This window comes from Mustela lutreola, chromosome 1 (genome assembly GCF_030435805.1).
Source record: "Mustela lutreola isolate mMusLut2 chromosome 1, mMusLut2.pri, whole genome shotgun sequence".
NCBI classification, from domain to species: Eukaryota; Metazoa; Chordata; class Mammalia; order Carnivora; family Mustelidae; genus Mustela; species Mustela lutreola.
The window spans coordinates 247,853,537-247,870,157 of NC_081290.1; the positions used below are offsets into that span (position 1 = coordinate 247,853,537).

General features: G+C 40.8%; 1 protein-coding gene across 5 annotated transcripts in view; it reads right to left on the reverse strand.

Annotated features, from left to right (window-relative positions):
- HPS5 (HPS5 biogenesis of lysosomal organelles complex 2 subunit 2) overlaps positions 1-16,621 on the reverse strand; it is a 46,720-nt gene that overhangs the window by 3,078 nt on the left and 27,021 nt on the right. For 4 of the 5 annotated variants that reach the window (XM_059137757.1, XM_059137751.1, XM_059137763.1 and 1 more), the window contains exons 12-21: positions 15,934-16,120; positions 15,139-15,262; positions 13,516-13,665; positions 12,073-12,150; positions 10,994-11,571; positions 8,013-8,133; positions 7,663-7,818; positions 6,783-6,902; positions 5,215-5,328; positions 3,762-3,868 (exon numbers count right to left, since the gene is read on the reverse strand). In XM_059137757.1, coding sequence (XP_058993740.1) covers positions 3,762-3,868; positions 5,215-5,328; positions 6,783-6,902; positions 7,663-7,818; positions 8,013-8,133; positions 10,994-11,571; positions 12,073-12,150; positions 13,516-13,665; positions 15,139-15,262; positions 15,934-16,120 — 1,735 coding nt within the window. Of the gene's footprint in view, positions 1-3,761; positions 3,869-5,214; positions 5,329-6,782; positions 6,903-7,654; positions 7,819-8,012; positions 8,134-10,993; positions 11,572-12,072; positions 12,151-13,515; positions 13,666-15,138; positions 15,263-15,933; positions 16,121-16,621 lie in introns of those variants that run through there. The other variant, XM_059137769.1, reaches the window with a different exon arrangement.

Sequence of the window (16,621 nt, forward strand, 5' to 3'; positions counted from 1 at the left end):
CGTACAGGAGATGGTCAAAACCATCCTAACACAAAGTTGCTTTCTGAACATTTGTTGAGTAATGTACGATAAGGAGAAGTCACAAAATTAGCTCCAAAATTCTTCATTCACCCACTCACTCAGGAATTTCCCAGGTATAGCCTAGGCTAGGCACCCAAGGTGCTGTGCGGGACCAGCCAGACATGATGAGCACTGAACTCCTGTGGAGCTCACAGTCCAGTAAAGGGGGTAGAACCCAGATAAACACAGAAATAAATCTGTACTTATAAACTGGGCCAAGTGTGATAAAGACCAGAGAACCACGGTGCCGGTATGGCTCATTCGTTAAGCATCTGCCTTTGGCTCAGGTCATGATCCCTGAGTCCTGGGATCGAGTCCCACATTGGGCTCCCTGCTCAGGGGAAGCCTGCTTCTCCCGCGTGCACTCTCTCTCAGATAAATAAATGAAATCTTTACTTGACAAAGAGAAAAGGGGCACGTGGGTGGCTCAGTGGGTTAGGCCTCTGCCTTCGGCTCAGGTCATGATCTCAGGGTTCTGGGATCGAGCCCCACATCGGGTTCTCTGCTTAGCAGGGAGCCTGCGTCCCCCTTCTCTCTGCCTGCCTCTCTGCCTACTTGTGATCTCTGTCAAATAAATAAAATCTTTAAAAAAAAAAAAAAAGAAAGAAAGAAAGAAAGAAAAAAGAAAAAAGATCAGGAAACCATTAGAGAGAATGACAGATTTGGGGAAGGATCTGAGAAGGGCTCCACGAGGATGGGACAGGTAAGCAGACAGCTGAAAGACCTGGCAAGCTTAGAGAGCACATGCTTGCAGCTCACATATGGACAGCTTGAGGTCACAGGGCGTCAGGACTGGAAGATGAAGGAGCCTGCTTTTCTGACAAAGAAACATGCAAGGCAACTTGTCACAATTCAAGGAACTCAAAGAAAGGTCTACAGTGCACAAAGGCCTGAATTTTATTCTTCTACATAAGGGGCTTCAAGGAGAGCCACATCATCCAATTTTTGTAAAAGAACGCTTCTAGGGGCACCTGGGTGGCTCAGTGGACTGGGGCCTCTGCCTTCAGCTCGGGTCATGATCCCAGGGTGCTGGAATGAAGCCCTGCATCAGGCTCTCTGCTTATCAGGGAGCCGGCTTCCTCCTCTTTCTCTTTCTCTGCCTGCCTCTCTGCCTACTTGTGATCTCTGTCAAATAAATAAATAAAATCTTAAAAAAAAAAAAATGCTTCTGGCTGCTATAGGGAAAATGGATTAAATGTGGGAGAGAACAGAAACCAGATGACTAACTCTGAGGTTACCGCAGCCATCTGGGCAAGTAGCTAGGACCAGAGAGCTGGTGGTAGAGCCAAAGGAGGTACACAGACAGGAGACCTACATCTGGCAGTAAAACCAACATGCCTTGAAGCGTGATTAATATGAGTTACAGGGAAACAGAATTGTCAAGAAAAGACCCCCATTTATTACACCAAGGGTAAGAACAGCTGCTATTATTACTTTAACAAAATATTCAGAGTCCTTTTATCTGGGCAGAAAGGATCTTTTTTTTTTTTTTTTAGCTTTTTGTTTTGATATAGTTCCAGTAGTTTATTTATTTTTTATTTTTTTAAGATTTTATTTATTTATTTGACAGAGAAAGATCACAAGTAGGCAAGAGGCAGACAGAGAGAGAGGAAGGGAAGCAGGCTCCCTGCTGAGCAGAGAACCCGATGCGGGGCTCGATCCCATGACCCCGGGATCATGACCTGAGCCAAAGGCAGAGGCTTTAACCCACTGAGCCACCCAGGCGCCCCTGGGCAGAAAGGACTTTAAGTGATATTTATCTTCTTTATGCTTCCTGAATTTTCAGGTTTTTTTTTTTAAATATTTTATTTATTTGACAGACAGAGATCACAAGTAGACAGAGAGGCAGGCAGAGAGAGAGGAGGAAGCAGTCTCCCTGCTGACAGAGAGCCCAATGTAGGGCTTGATCCCAAAACCCTGGGATCATGACCCGAGCTAAAGGCAGAGGCTTTAACCCACTGAGCCACCCAGGTGCCCCTGAATTTTCAGTTTTTATGTATAATAAACATCCTGATAGAACTTGAAAAATATAAACCACGCCTATCATAACTGTTTTGGTTATTTTTCAGGAGTGTATCCATGTCTACAGCTCTAGTCCTGCACCCGGCCCTCCTCTTCATTTCTGAAACAGAGATGATCTCAGTAATTGTTGTGACAGTTGGGACAACTGAAGCTAACACTTGCCAGTCACTGGCTTCTCTGCCCGGTTGGAACTTTCCCTCTCCCACACCAACAGGGCTGAACCAGGATGTAGGTCACACTGCTGAATGAAGGACTCTGATGTCACACAGTTGGCGTCTTTGAACGGAGGCAAATAAAGCAACACTACAGAACACCCACGACAGACTCTCAAGCCTCAGATACCAGCGTCTAAGCCTGGCCTTCAGATTGCCATTGTATCTAGGCTGGATTGATGAAAATTTAAAACAATTTTTTAAATTGGGCGCCTGGGTGGCTCAGTGGGTTAAGCCGCTGCCTTCGGCTCAGGTCATGATCCCGGGGTCCTGGGATCGAGCCTCGCATCGGGTTCTCTGCTCAGCAGGGAGCCTGCTTCCCTTCCTCTCTCTCTGTCTGCCTCTTGCCTACTTGTGATCTCTCTCTGTCAAATAAATAAATAAAATCTTAAAAAAAAATTTTTTTTAATTATCTAAATACCTATGAAGGCTTAAGAAAAGCTGACTGACACTCTACTTTAAGTTCATTCTGATGATCTAACATTTGACTGTGGAAAAGGCAATACGGTTCTGAGAAAAGAATCTGAACACAAACTTTAGAGATAATCAGACCTGGGTCTGAACACCTGCTCCACCAGTGGTATGGCTCTGGGGAAACTAACTGTCCTTCCTCTAGGTCTCAGTTATAACTTCTGTAAAACAGAAATAACAGGAACTATTCCAACAGCTTGTTATCTCACTTAACCAGCAATGAAAAAAGACCTAGTATAGTGCCTAACACAAAGCAGACACTCATTAATAAAAAAGATGCCTATAGTTTATTCCTAATTATGATTTTGTGATACACTAAGTGATATAGATAAAAACAAACAAAATAAATGAAAAAGAACAAATGGGATGCTTTGGTGGCTCAGTCAGTTAAGTGTTTGTCTTTGGCTTGAGTCATGGTCCTAGGGTCCTGGGATTGAGTCCTGTGAGCAGGGAGCCCGCTTCTCCCTCTACTTCTGTCCCTCCCCTCACTCCTGCTCACTCTTGCTCACTTTCTCTCTCTCAAATAAATAAAATCTTTGGAAAAAAAGAAAACCAACCAAAAACACCCCACAAAAAAATCAAAACAACAACAAACATCCACAAATTTGATGGCTAGCTAGAATTACAGAATTGTATATGGGATCATCAAAATGTTCACTGAATTTCTTTTTTTTTTTTTTTAAAGATTTTATTTATTGTGCTCGCTTCGGCAGCACATATACTAAAAAAAAAGATTTTATTTATTAATTTGACAGAGAGAAATTACAAGTAGATGGGGGAGGCAGGCAGAGAGAGAGAGATAGGGAAGCAAGCTCCCTGCTGAGCAGAGAGCGTGACGCGGGACTCGATCCCAGGACCCTGAGATCATGACCTGAGCCCAAGGCAGCGGCTCAACCCACTGAGCCACCCAGGCGCCCCTACCGAATTTCTTATTGAAAAGTCTGCAGTGACTCCTAAAATACTACAACTAAGAGTAACCAGTTGGGATTTACATACCATTGTTCCCTTCCATCAGGCTCATATCATTCAGGCACACAATGTTGGTGAAGGCCTCTCTTCTTCTCTCCAGCTCCAAACAAAGAGAAAGATATCCAGGCCAGAAACTTAAAAGAGAACAAAGTTGAAGAAAGGAATCAAAACAGTGAATTTATCTGGAGTTATGCTATCCAATATAGCAGATGCTAGCCACATGTGGCTGTTTAAATTTAAATCAAATAAAAAGTCAGTTCTTCAGCTGACCAATCCATATTTCAAGTTTTCAATAGCCACAGTGGCTAGTAGCTACCATATTGCACAACACAGTAGAATAATTCCATTATTACAGACAGCTCTATTAGCCCTGATCTGGAATATTTAAGAAAGAAAGAAAAAAAGAATAAAAGCTAGAGATAAATACTGACATTTCAGGCCCAGCACCAATTATGAAATGTGTAACCTTATATACTTCATAAACCTTCAGATTTCTTCCCCAAATATGCAAACTATGGAAGTTTTCCTTGACCCCTCCTTCATTTGCTATCCCGTTGTGTCTACGTCCCACTGCATTTTCCTTCAGAATGTGCTCCTTCTGCTGCCCTACTTACTAATCACCGATTCAGTCGTACCTGAATTACTGCAACAGCTTCCTAGCTGACCCTCCTGTCTCCAGCCCTTCTCATGTATGACACCAGAAATGATCTCCAGAAAGCTCCATTTTTGTACCCCAAAGTCTAAAAGGTCTCTACTGATAACTAAATTCTTCTGACGAACTATCAAGGTCCTATATCATCTCATCACCCACCACACCTGGCTAGTCTCATCCTTATTACAATAGAACAAATATGTATCAAGTACCTACCACTGTCTGAATTAAGGCATTATGAGAAAAAAGAAAGACACAGGTCCCTATCTCCAAAAGATTATAATCCAGGTGGAGCCGTAAGATAACACTGCCAGGCAATAAAGAACTGATATGTGGTGCAGACAAAAAGCGATGTCAGTTTCTCATGCCCCTGCCCTCCTCGTCTTGGGCTCCTTTATCAATAAAAATCTTGTCCAGTCTTCAGGGCTTTTACCTCCAAAGTCTCACCTCCTCCTTAAGTTCTTCAGCAGCACTACTACTGAGCACATTCTGATCTCTGGCTTCTCGAGAACCCTGCACCAATTATAAGTCTTATCACACAGTCTGGTGCTTAATTAAATACCATCTAAGTGCCTGAGAACTGGGGCTAGCTAAGGATCAGGGGGAAAGAGAAATTCACAAGGGCCAGTGTCTTATACACAAAGAAAAAATACACACAAAATTTAAAAGGAAAAAGATGTTTACTAGCACTTAAAACAAAAGATACTTTTCCATAGTAAAGAGAATTCCCAAATGATAAAGCACACCAACTCAAGCCCTTCACTGTAAAGCTATTAACTGAGATGACTCCAATCTTTAACTTCAGCTTCTAAAAAAATTCTCACTTACCCATGAGACTTACAGATGTCAGTCATTTTCTCTTTGGTTGTAAAATCTGCAGGTAGTTTAATGAGATGTAGCATCAGCTGACTGTAGCCCCACGAAGACAAGTGTGAATGAGGCCTGTGAAGTGAAAAGCTCTCAGTAAATGGAATAAGAAATACATTCTACAAAATGTTTATTCATTATCTAATAGATAAGAACAGAGTTTAATTTTACTTGTTCCATTACTATTGTATTTTTCAAACATTTCTACTTGGCTTTTGAAAAATTAAAAATAGGGGCGCCTGAGTGGCTCCGTGGATTAAAGCCTCTGCCTTCAGCTCGGGTCATGATCCCAGAGTCCTGGGATCGAGCTCCACATTGGGTTCTCTGCTCAGCAGGGAGTCTGCTTCCTCCTCTCTCTCTGCCTGCCTCTCTGCCTACTTGTGATCTCTGTCAAATAAATAAATAAAATCTTGAAAAAAAAATTAAAAATAGCTATTCTTTTCTGTACAAATACCTATTTATTTTTTCCTAAGTTTTATTCTTTTTTAAAAATTTTTACATTTATATTGGTCACTGACAGGTTTTATTTCCTAATTATTCTGTAACTACATTCATCTAATTATATATAAATCTCATTATACTTTTTCTCTCACTGTATTCCACTCATCTGAATTTTGGGTAACAATTCCTCTTTAGTTTCTCGCAATAAACCCTGGATAGGATCAGCTATGTAAAAAAACTATAGGCAGCTAATTATATTTATATGACGTGGAAGGCACTAAACACTTTTATAGGACAAAGGCCTTATCACTAGTCTACTGTGGTACTTAAAATTTTGCTGTGGTTCTGCAAACATTTGGTGCTTGTTTGCTTGGTTAGATGTCTTTAAAGTTTTGGGCATAGTCTGCTGGTTGACTGAGGTTACTAATCATAATATTCAAATATGTAATTTTAATTTATGCCAATTCTGTTTCTCCAGTAAAATCAATTACCTATTTTTAAAAATTAGACACTTTTATTATTCAAAAGCAAACGAAAGAAGCCCACAACTCATCACTCACAGACAGCCATTGTATGTCATTCTAGACCTTTTGTCTAGGCATATAAGATAGGCACTTAGAGGGCTTTTAAAAAGCTTCTGCTAGAGGAAAACAAAAGGAACATTTCTAATACATTACATGTACCAATGCATATTTTTTTTATGAATAGTTATTTTTTTTTAGTCCCAAATCAAGCTATGTCTAGAAATTTCCAGTATGAAAACATGCAATTTTCTTCCCCTCTAATACTGACTGAATTGTCAAAGACTCTTAATACAGATCCATGAAAGAGCTTCAGATGGTCAGTTTAACCTGAAATCATGTGGAAAATTATGCAGAGATGTGCATTTTTCTGAAAGGAATCATCAGATCCTTATAAGATCTGTAACTCAAAAAATGTTCAGAACCACTAAGAAATATAATCTCATTACTATCATGACTTGAGTCAGTCTCTTCCATAGCTCTCTCTGACAAAAGCCCAGAATGCTGTATGTGACTAGTTGTTGCATTCCAGAAGAAAATCAGAGCTTAGAAAGAGAACTTCTGTACCTAGGGTTTCCTTCATCGTCCATCATGCTTGTGCTTGGGGGAGCATCGTGGGACATGGCCAAAAGCAGCCAATCCAATCTCAAAGACTCTGGTTGTAGAAGGGACTCAAGGAAGGATGGCCTAAAAGAAAGTTGGGGACAAAATCACCAATCTTCACACTGAGAAAGGAGACATAAAATGTGGGAATGTGAAGAAAATGTTATTAGGGGATTAAAAATAGTAGATGAAAATGCTCTGCTACAAAATGTCTAGAAATGCAGGTGAAAATCTGACAGCCTTTTAAATGAACAGGTGGGTTCAAGATAATAAAGAAAATGTCCAAGGGCCAAAAAAAAAAAAGGGGGGGGGGAGAGAGAGAAATAAGGCTAGTATGGCACATGTAAATTAATCAGAGGATAAAAGGGGGTGATGGGGGGGCTGTTGCTAGTTTCAACAACCAAGTGCCATGTGGAAATAGGAAATGAGACCTCGATCTAAAAAAGGGATAAAGAACTGGAACTGAGATCCACAAAAAGATGAGATCCCACAAAAGCTGGGATATTATCAGTAAAGAGGTGGCAACAAATCCACTCACCAGCAGTGACAACAAAGAAGCCCTAGCAGAGGACCAGAAGCAGGGCTTTAATTTTATACTGAGAATAAAATCACCTTATTGGTCACTTGAGAATCCCTGAGCAGGGAGGAAGAGAGGCGTAGTCTGCACACATTTATGGTGTGTGCGGTGGACTGTGACAGAAAGGTAATAACTATAATCACCCTCTTTCATGGTAGGGGCCTCAGCTCTGTGGCAGTTGGCAGTAAAAACATTACAATGTCTTCTACAAGGGAAACAATATCCCGTCACACAAAGGGGAACCTGCAAATGTTCTCGCCTTCTCACCGTTGATCTTCAGGCCTTGATTTCACCAGACCGTCTAAGTAGGCCAAAAACTGACCAGGATGATGATGACAAAGTTGCATGACATCCGAAGGCAAAATAGATGGGTAAAATCTGATTAAGGACCGAAGGGTAGATTCTCCAAACCTCTCATACAATCTGCATTTAAAAACAAACAAGTAAGTCTCCAACTTCAACTGGATGATATAACTTGGTTACATCATCTAAGCACTTATGAGAAATAAAGATAACAAGAAACTGCCCACCAGGCGACTGGGTAAAACTTTAGAGATTAAGACACAAACAAAAAAATATGTGCTTTATTCATATAAACAAGATACACAACAACTTACTGGGTAGCATGAGCAATCAACAAAGGACTGTCAAAGGGGACTGAGTCATTCAATAACTTTATTCTTGTTGGTAGGTCTCCTTCTTCCATCTGTATGTATGTAGGATTGGAACTTGCCATTTCTGAAAGATAAAGCACACCCTTTTCCTTTCATCTCATAGCTGTTGAGTATTCAGTTCAACACAATAAACACACTCATTCAACAATCATTAGTCATGGACCTACTGGGTGCATGGCACAATGTTTAAGCACTGAAGGACTGACAAAAAAGAATAAGACACAAGGCCTACTTTTAAAGACCTTAAGATCAGGGGCACCTGATTGGCTCAGTGGGTTAAGCCTCTGCCTTTGGCTTGGTCATAATCTCAGGGTCCTGGAATCGAGCCCACATCGAGCCCCGCATCAGGCTCTCTGCTCAGCAGGGAGCCTGCTTCCTCCTCTCTCTCTGCCTGCCTCTCTTGCCTACTTGTGATCTCTGTCAAATAAGTAAATAAAATCTTAAAAAAAAAAATAAAAACCTTAAAATCAAATTGGGAGGCAAAGCACATTGCAATTTTTAAATAAGAACATATAACCAATATATAAGCCACTATCACCCTCAAATAAGGATAACATATATTAGTATATATATGTTATATACTAAATCAACAGTGTGTGTGTGTCTAACATATATATGTTATATATCTAACATCGAGGCCAAATTTCTCATTTTTCCTAGAACCAGTGCCCGTACTCGAACTTTTTAGACAAAATAAATTAACTTAAAATTTCACCTATTTTTAATAACCATCCATTATAGCCAGGTCATTTAAAAAAAAGCGTGAGTTATGACCTAGCTAAACTCCTTGTAGTTTAAAAATACACACACACGAATCTAAGGTGAGGGCTTTTAAAAAAAGATTTTAAAAGGATTTTAAATTTGGGTGTAATCTCTACACCCAATGTGCGGCTCAAACTTAGAATCCAGAGATCAAGAGTTTCGAGTTTCATGTTCCACTGACTGAGCCAGCTAGGAGCCTCTAAAATGAGTTTTTCTTTCTTTCTTTTTTTTTAAGATTTTATTTATTTGTCAGAGAGAGAGAGGGAGAGAGAGGGAGCACAGGCAGACAGAATGGCAGGCAGAGATAGAGGGAGAAGCAGGCTCCCTGCTGAGCAAGGAGCCCGATGCGGGACTCCATCCCAGGACGCCGGGATCATGACCTGAGCCAAAGGCAGCTGCTTAACCAACTGAGCCACCCAGGCATCCCTAAAATGAGTTTTTCGAAGTAGTTTTCACCTGGCTCTGAAGACAAATCCCCAAGAACAGCTCCAAAAGCTGCTTTCCTTAATTACATCACTAGCAAAAGGGTGGAACCTGTTCAGATCCTCTCTGAAAACCTGACCTTCCATTTCTGATACATGGGTTTTTAAAAATCATTTTTTCCATAGTTTCATTATTGTCTATATGACTGTGTCAGGCAGTAAGTACTTGGACAAATTCAGAGAAGGCAGCCAGCATTTAGAGCTCAAGACAAGAGGGCAAGCTTTATAACTGGGTGGGGGCTAAGCCAAATGTCTCCCCCTGAAGTCAAGCAAGCAGCTGCATCACCTCAAAGCACCCAACCCACAGGCTCTCTCCAGCTCTGGTAATAAGTTAACCACCACTCAGGCTGATGAGATTCTCTTCAGGGTTGAGTATGATCACGTAAGAGACAGATATTGCAAAGTTCCGCTAAGTAATAATATGAAACATTTGAACCTACTGGAAGAGAAATAAATTTTCTTATTTAACATAAAAGTCTACCTCAACTCAGAGAAAGAAACTGAAATCATTTTGTATGCTGTTAACTCTTAAATGTGAACTGAAGCAGAACAATAACCACATCATGTTTCTGGAAAACCAGAATGTCTTTAAGTTTATAAAGACAATATAAAAATCTATAGGTACTTGTGATTGTTAGCTTTTGGTAATGAATGAAAGTTGTGTTTCCAGTCTAAATCAATTATTCCAAAACATGGGACCGTACAGTGGAAAGAGCATACATGGTCTGAGGTATGAAAGCTGGCTTCCACAGGAGAATGACACACAATTTCAGTCAAGTGTGAAATGGAGATTGCTGCCTATCCACCAAAATCCCTGAGGCAGATAGACAAGCTCTTAGCCCCTACCATTCCTTTCTTTCTAGACACCTGGACAGCTTACATTTCCCAGTCTCCTTCACGGGTAGGGAAACCATGTGATAGAATTCTCACCAATGGAACATAAAACACGAGCTGTCAGGCACTACAAGATCAGGCCTCTAAGAGGGCACAGCATGTCTGCCCCTTCCACATGCATTCCCCAGGACATGGCAATCCATCCTCAATCACAAGCCCAAAGGAAGACAGAGTTCAAAGAAATGGAAGAAACTTTGAACCCGGGATTACCCACATGGAAGAGAGCTTCCCACTCGCCTGGAACCTGTCCTGGAGTGACAGGAGCAAGAAATAAACTTCTACTGTATCTGAGTTATTAGGAGATATTTACTCAGCAATTCAGCCTACTCAACTATTACAATCTCTATCTCCGTTTCTTCCCCTGTTAAATGGAATAACACCATCTACTCTGAAGACATTTATAAGGAAGAAATGAGATGATGCCTACTGAAATATTTATACCTGACACACAGTAAGTACTCAATAAATGGCATAGATTATCTCTACATTAGTAAGTTACATAAAGGATTTTGTTTTTCTATTTATACATTTATAAAACATTTTATGGTAACCCCAACTTCTTCAACACTGCTATGTACATTTTTTGAAATTCAAATGAATTTCTTATAATATCATTGCAAATGAAATCAATGTTTGAAGGACTATTAAAAATTAAATTGAGTGGGAAACAGAAGGGTAGGCCAGAATAGAAGTGATTTTGTACTTCACTCTTTTTAAATGTGAACATGCTAAGATGCTATTGTGCTCTGTACTAATTTCTATTTGATAAGGCAATCTGATTATTACCTTTCAGTCCTTCAATAAAAGTATCCCAAACACAAGGACTGTTAGCGTAACTAAGCTTGATACTCTCCTTTGCTCTTTTCAAGTCCAGGAGAAAAAAATACTTCTTTATGAACTGGCAAGCCAGACTTTCAGGACAGTACTGTTGCGAAGTGTGGTCCACATGTCCACTTGCACTTTTGATCTCAGGATTCAATACATTCAATTCCAAACACAACGTTGTCAATTCAGCCAGGTCCTTCTGAAGACACCTGGCTATGCTGCATGGAGAACATACTTGGAAAAGGTCATCCAAGGGCTCCCTCGGACTATTTGTAGATTCACACACTGTTGGATCAACAGTTTCTTCACTGCCTAATGAGTCTCCCTTTTCTTTTTCACTGTCTTCATCTAACATTTCCTTTTCTGACTCTTCAAATGACAGCATATCCTGGTTGGATGTCATGGATGAGTTGCCAGTATCTGAAATAACTGTAAAGTCCTTCGTGGCAAACGTTTTTTCTAACTGCGAGAGCCATTCCTGTAAGATCATCCTCAGAGACGTGGGTTCAAACAAAACCAGTGGGTCCTCTAGCTTGGTCCTATGCGAGACAGACAAATGTGAAATTTATGCTCCATGTGTTTTTATATTTTTTTAAAGACTTTATTTACTTATTTGACACAGACAGAGAGATCACAAGTTAGGCAGAGAGGCAGGGAGAGGGAGAAGCAGGTTCCCCACTGAGTAGAGAGCCTGATGCGGGCTTGTTCCCAGGACCCTGAGATCATGACCCAAGCCGAAGGCAGATGCCCAACTGAGTCACCCAGGTATCCCATGCTCCATGTGTTTTCTTAAAACACATTATTTCATGCTAAACAAACCTACTGGATGAAACATTTATTGGGAATAAATGTTTCAACTTTTCAACTCTTCAACAATTATCTCAGCAAGATGACAATACAGAGAGTGCTAACTTCAATACTAATTGTTGAATTTCAATTGCAAATGAGACCACTCTGCCCCACACTGTCTCAGGACCACTACTGATGACCTCAAAGTCATTCCCATTCATTAGAAAACGCTCTCATTCATAAATACTCACATTGCTTCTGCTGTTGCTACTTTGAGCTCTTGGAGCTTGTCTTCTTCAGGAGGTTGACTAACTATTTCTTTTTTGCCCCTAGAAAAGTATGAAAAAAGGATTAGCGCAACCATAGACAAATGTTTCTAAGTGCTTACTAAGTGGCAAGTATTGTACTTAATATTAATATTACAGGACACAAACAGGAGTATAAAAAAATGGCCTATGGCTTCAAGATGAGTAAGGTTTAGTGAGAAAGAAAGGTATGCAAACAACTAACTACAAATAAGAATAAAGCAAATCTGAAAGAGCAACACAAGCATTGTGCTATTAACGCACAATGAAAGCAATTATTATTCTGAAGAGGCAGTCAAAGGATGCCTCCCCCTGGAGGCAGTGTGTGAGTTCAGAAGAATAATGGGGATGGGGAGGGAGGATAGTGCAGGTGAAAGAATCAACTCCAAGAAAGGCAGTGAAGTGTCCCCACCCAGCGCTCCGACAGGACTGGAATTTACAGCACTTGGAAGGATGTGGCTGGAAATGAGGCTGGAAAGAGGGGGTTAAGGTCACACTGAGAGCCTTTCAAGGCCACAGCTATACTTGTACTGTTTTTTCCTATATATACATGGATTCGCCAAACTCTTCTGTTTTATCTGACTGTCTACATACACTGGGCCTGTGGGGCTCTCAATCCCTAGGTAAGTGCTGAGCCTGTATGCTTCTAATGCTCAGATCCCCTGAACTATGTGTTTAGGCAGAGACCAGATGGACACATGTCACACTGAGCTAGAGCAAGGGCTCTGCTACAACTCCATTAGTAAGGACGATGCCATCAGCACTCCCTAAGAAGGTTCATGACAAGACCAAAATGCACTACAGGCCAGAGAGCATTAGTGACTTACCCAAGGTCACATACTAGCCAGAAGCACAGGGTCTTGACTGTTGGTCATCCTCTTAATCTAATACTCTAACATCCCAGAAGTTTGAAGAGATTTGGAGGGAGGGAGTTTATGCAGGGCAAAGATGAAAGAGGTGCTAAATTAAAACTCAAAAGATGTGCTATGGAGGGGGAGCCTAGGTGGCTCAGTCAGCTGAGCACCTGCCTTCAGCTTGGGTCATGTTCCCAGGGTCCTAGGATGGAGCCCCGCATCAGCCTCCTAGTTCTACATGGAGCCTGCTTATCCCTCTCCCTCTGCCTGCTGCTCTCTCTGCTTGCACACCTCCTACCCCATGTCAAGTAAATAAACAAAACCTTAAAAAAAAAAAAAAAAAAAAGATCTGCTATGGATACATGTTATTTTCTAACACTTACTTCATGGTATTCACATTTTTTATGAGCTACACAATCTATAATGAACAGGGTTTATTATGTGTGCCTTCTCCAATAGCACAGAGTCTAAGCCTTTCTTCAAAATGACAACTGAGTCCTCTAGAATTTACCCAGATATATATGCAAGAGCTTACTCGGCATCTTCTTCCTTTGGGCAGGTGACCGGACTCATCTCCTCCTCACATAATTGCTCCTCACCTCTCGGTTCTGGTCTTATTTTCAGATCAGGGCTTGTATGAAGGGAGCCAATCTTCTCAGTAGTTTTACGTACAAAACTAGAAACGCTGGAAGTCAAATACCAAAAAACTAATATGAAAAAACCTCATTACTCCCAAAAACAAAAAATTCAGTACCTGAGTGCTCTGTCTGTTCCTGTTAGTCCTAGAAAGGCAATCTGGACTTAATAAAAAGAAAGACTATGCTTATAGCAACTTCCCTAATCAACCACAAATTTCATATAAGGCCCAAGTAAAATTTACAGTATAGTAAGAAGTCACTTCTTTTACTAAACTGCTTTGATTTGGTGCTAAAGGAAACGTCTTTAACTCCATCTATGTCTACACGGTTTCTGTCAACTTAGACAAAGGAGGCCATGTGATCACCTGCCCCATTCTGGCCAGAGAAATAACAGAATTTCTTCATGAGACTCAGTGGTTAACTAATCACAACATATCCTCCAAGGATAAGCAAAACTGAAGCTGGTAACTAAATCACTACCTTATACATCTGAAACTAATAGGACACTGTATGTTAATTATATTAGAATTAAAGTTAAAATTAAACAAAAAAACATAAAACTGTATCCAGGGAGACTCAGATAAGCAGTTAAGAAGTTTTACAAAAAAATCTTTTCTCTCAAACTCAAGTGCTAATTCTAGGCCCATGGAGTAGTGAGAAAGACTTCCAAAGAGTCTCCAATTCTGAGCCTAAACTGAGAAAGGATCAAGAGATGACGGACAATATACAGAAACTATTCCTATCAGGGATAAGGAAAACAACACATTTTTCTTTCTTTTTTTTTTTTTTGTAAAGATTTTATGTATTTATTCGACAGAGAGAAATCACAAGTAGATGGAGAGGCAGGCAGAGAGAGAGAGAGGGAAGCAGGCTCCCTGCTGAGCAGAGAGCCCGATGCGGGACTCGATCCCAGGACCCTGAGATCATGACCTGAGCCGAAGGCAGCGGCTTAACCCACTGAGCCACCCAGGCACCCAACAACATATTTTTCAAACTTTTGCTCTGTCTCTTGGGTGGAGGGCACATTTTAAAACAACTGAAACATCCAACTACTCAAAGAAGAAAGCTACATTGCCCAAGATAAAAATGAGAAGTTAACAGCCTCAATAAGAATTTATAAGAGAAATAACCTAGAGACTTTTTTTTTTTTTCTCATTGGAAATGTCTTTCCAGGCACACCTGGGTGGCTCAGTTGGTTAACCATCAGCCTTCTGCTTGGTTCAAAATCTCAGGGTCCTGGGACCAAGCTCCTAATCTTTGCATAGGGATCAGGCTCCCTGCTCAGCAGGGAGTCTGCTTCTCCGTCCACCTCTGCCCCTCCACCTGTACTCCCCACTCCATACCACCCCCACTCCCAGCTCTCTCTCACTCACGTGCATTCTCTCTCTCAAATAAATAAAACCCTTTTTAAAAATAAATTAATCAATTTTAAAAATGTCTTTCCATTCTCAGCACAAAAGCACCTAATGTAACAACTGAAGGGAAGCAAGAAACAGGATTTTGTGACAGGACTAACGTACCTTTCCTTGACAGCCTGAAGAGACACAAGAGGAGATGGAGAACGAAATGATAGCGGAATGCCGAAGGGGAGAAAAGTTTCATTCTTATCTGTCTCAGATGTCCCGGGAACATGGGAAACACTGTCTGATAAATGGAATGGGGGGGACAAAGAAACAAAATTTAATCATTTCATCATTTTAGTCTTTAAAAAAATTTCTGAAATGAATAAACCAAAGGAAATGAAGAGTTCCATACCAAAATCACAACTGACCCAGATACAAATGAGCAGAACACAAGTTTACAAGATGCATGGGATGGTCCACATATAAAACACTTAGGCAGGTACCTTCATTTTCCTACTAACCCTGAATCCCCATAAGTCAAAAAGGAAGGTTTACAGTCTCTATTATCTCTTCTCAACAGTTCAGTCACAGGAATATTCGAACATCGAAAAGTGAAGGCAATGGCCCCCAAAACTGTAGTAATTTTTCATTCCTGATGGAAAATAATTTGGTTAGTCAAAATAAAACTGTTCTAGTCCATTGGTTACTGACCTTTCTTAACTTTTCCAGGACTCTGATGCATGATCAAAATTAGGGACTGTATCAATGTTAGCCTAAATAGGAGGGGGGAAAACACAACTAAACATAAACCCATTCTTCCAGTGGCAAGTAGATCTACATGGAAAGTCTATCAACATAATAAAAATTATTAACCCCAAGTAGAAAACTTGATGTACAAGTTAATCCTGGCAAATAGAAGTCACAGAAAATAACTGCTTCCTGTCGGCAACCAACGAAACATATCGTCATTACCTTCATTTCCATGTGAGCCCCAACACTGATCTGGTGGGTCCTCTTCTTGATGTGAGGCAAATTCTTTGAGTCTCTCATCTTCTGAGAGGGTTTGGCTATGAAGCGAACAAGAATCTTCATCTGACTGACTGCCTCTTCTACTGCTAATGATACGATAAATACCAGAGTCCAAAATGCTGAAACTTTCCTAAAAATAAGAAGAACCCCCCAAAAAATCAAAGTGAAACTTTACTTTTTAACACAAAATGGTTTTTTTAAGAGAACAACCAACACAAGTAGGTAGCAAGTCAGTAAGAATGATAGGTTTTCTTTTTTAAGATTTTATTTATTTGACACAGACAGAGATCACAAGTAGGCAGAGAGACAGGCAGAGAGGGAAGGGGAAGCAGGCTCCCCGGGGCTCAAACCCAGGACCCTGAGATCATGACCTGAGCTGAAGCCAGATGTCCAACGACTGAGCACCCCAACAATTTTGGTTTAAAAGAACCAGCTGGCGAGCAAAGTTTAGGTCCCTGGTCACTGGCTCACACTCATACACTGCCATGTTTCCCTAGCTTGCCTCCATGAATCCCAGCAGTGAGAACGGGGCTGCATCGACATAACCCTGAACTGCACTATGACTCCAGCTACTATAAAGCATCTGAAATCACAGGCTAGGAGCAACTGAACTTGTACTGGAGGCTATAGG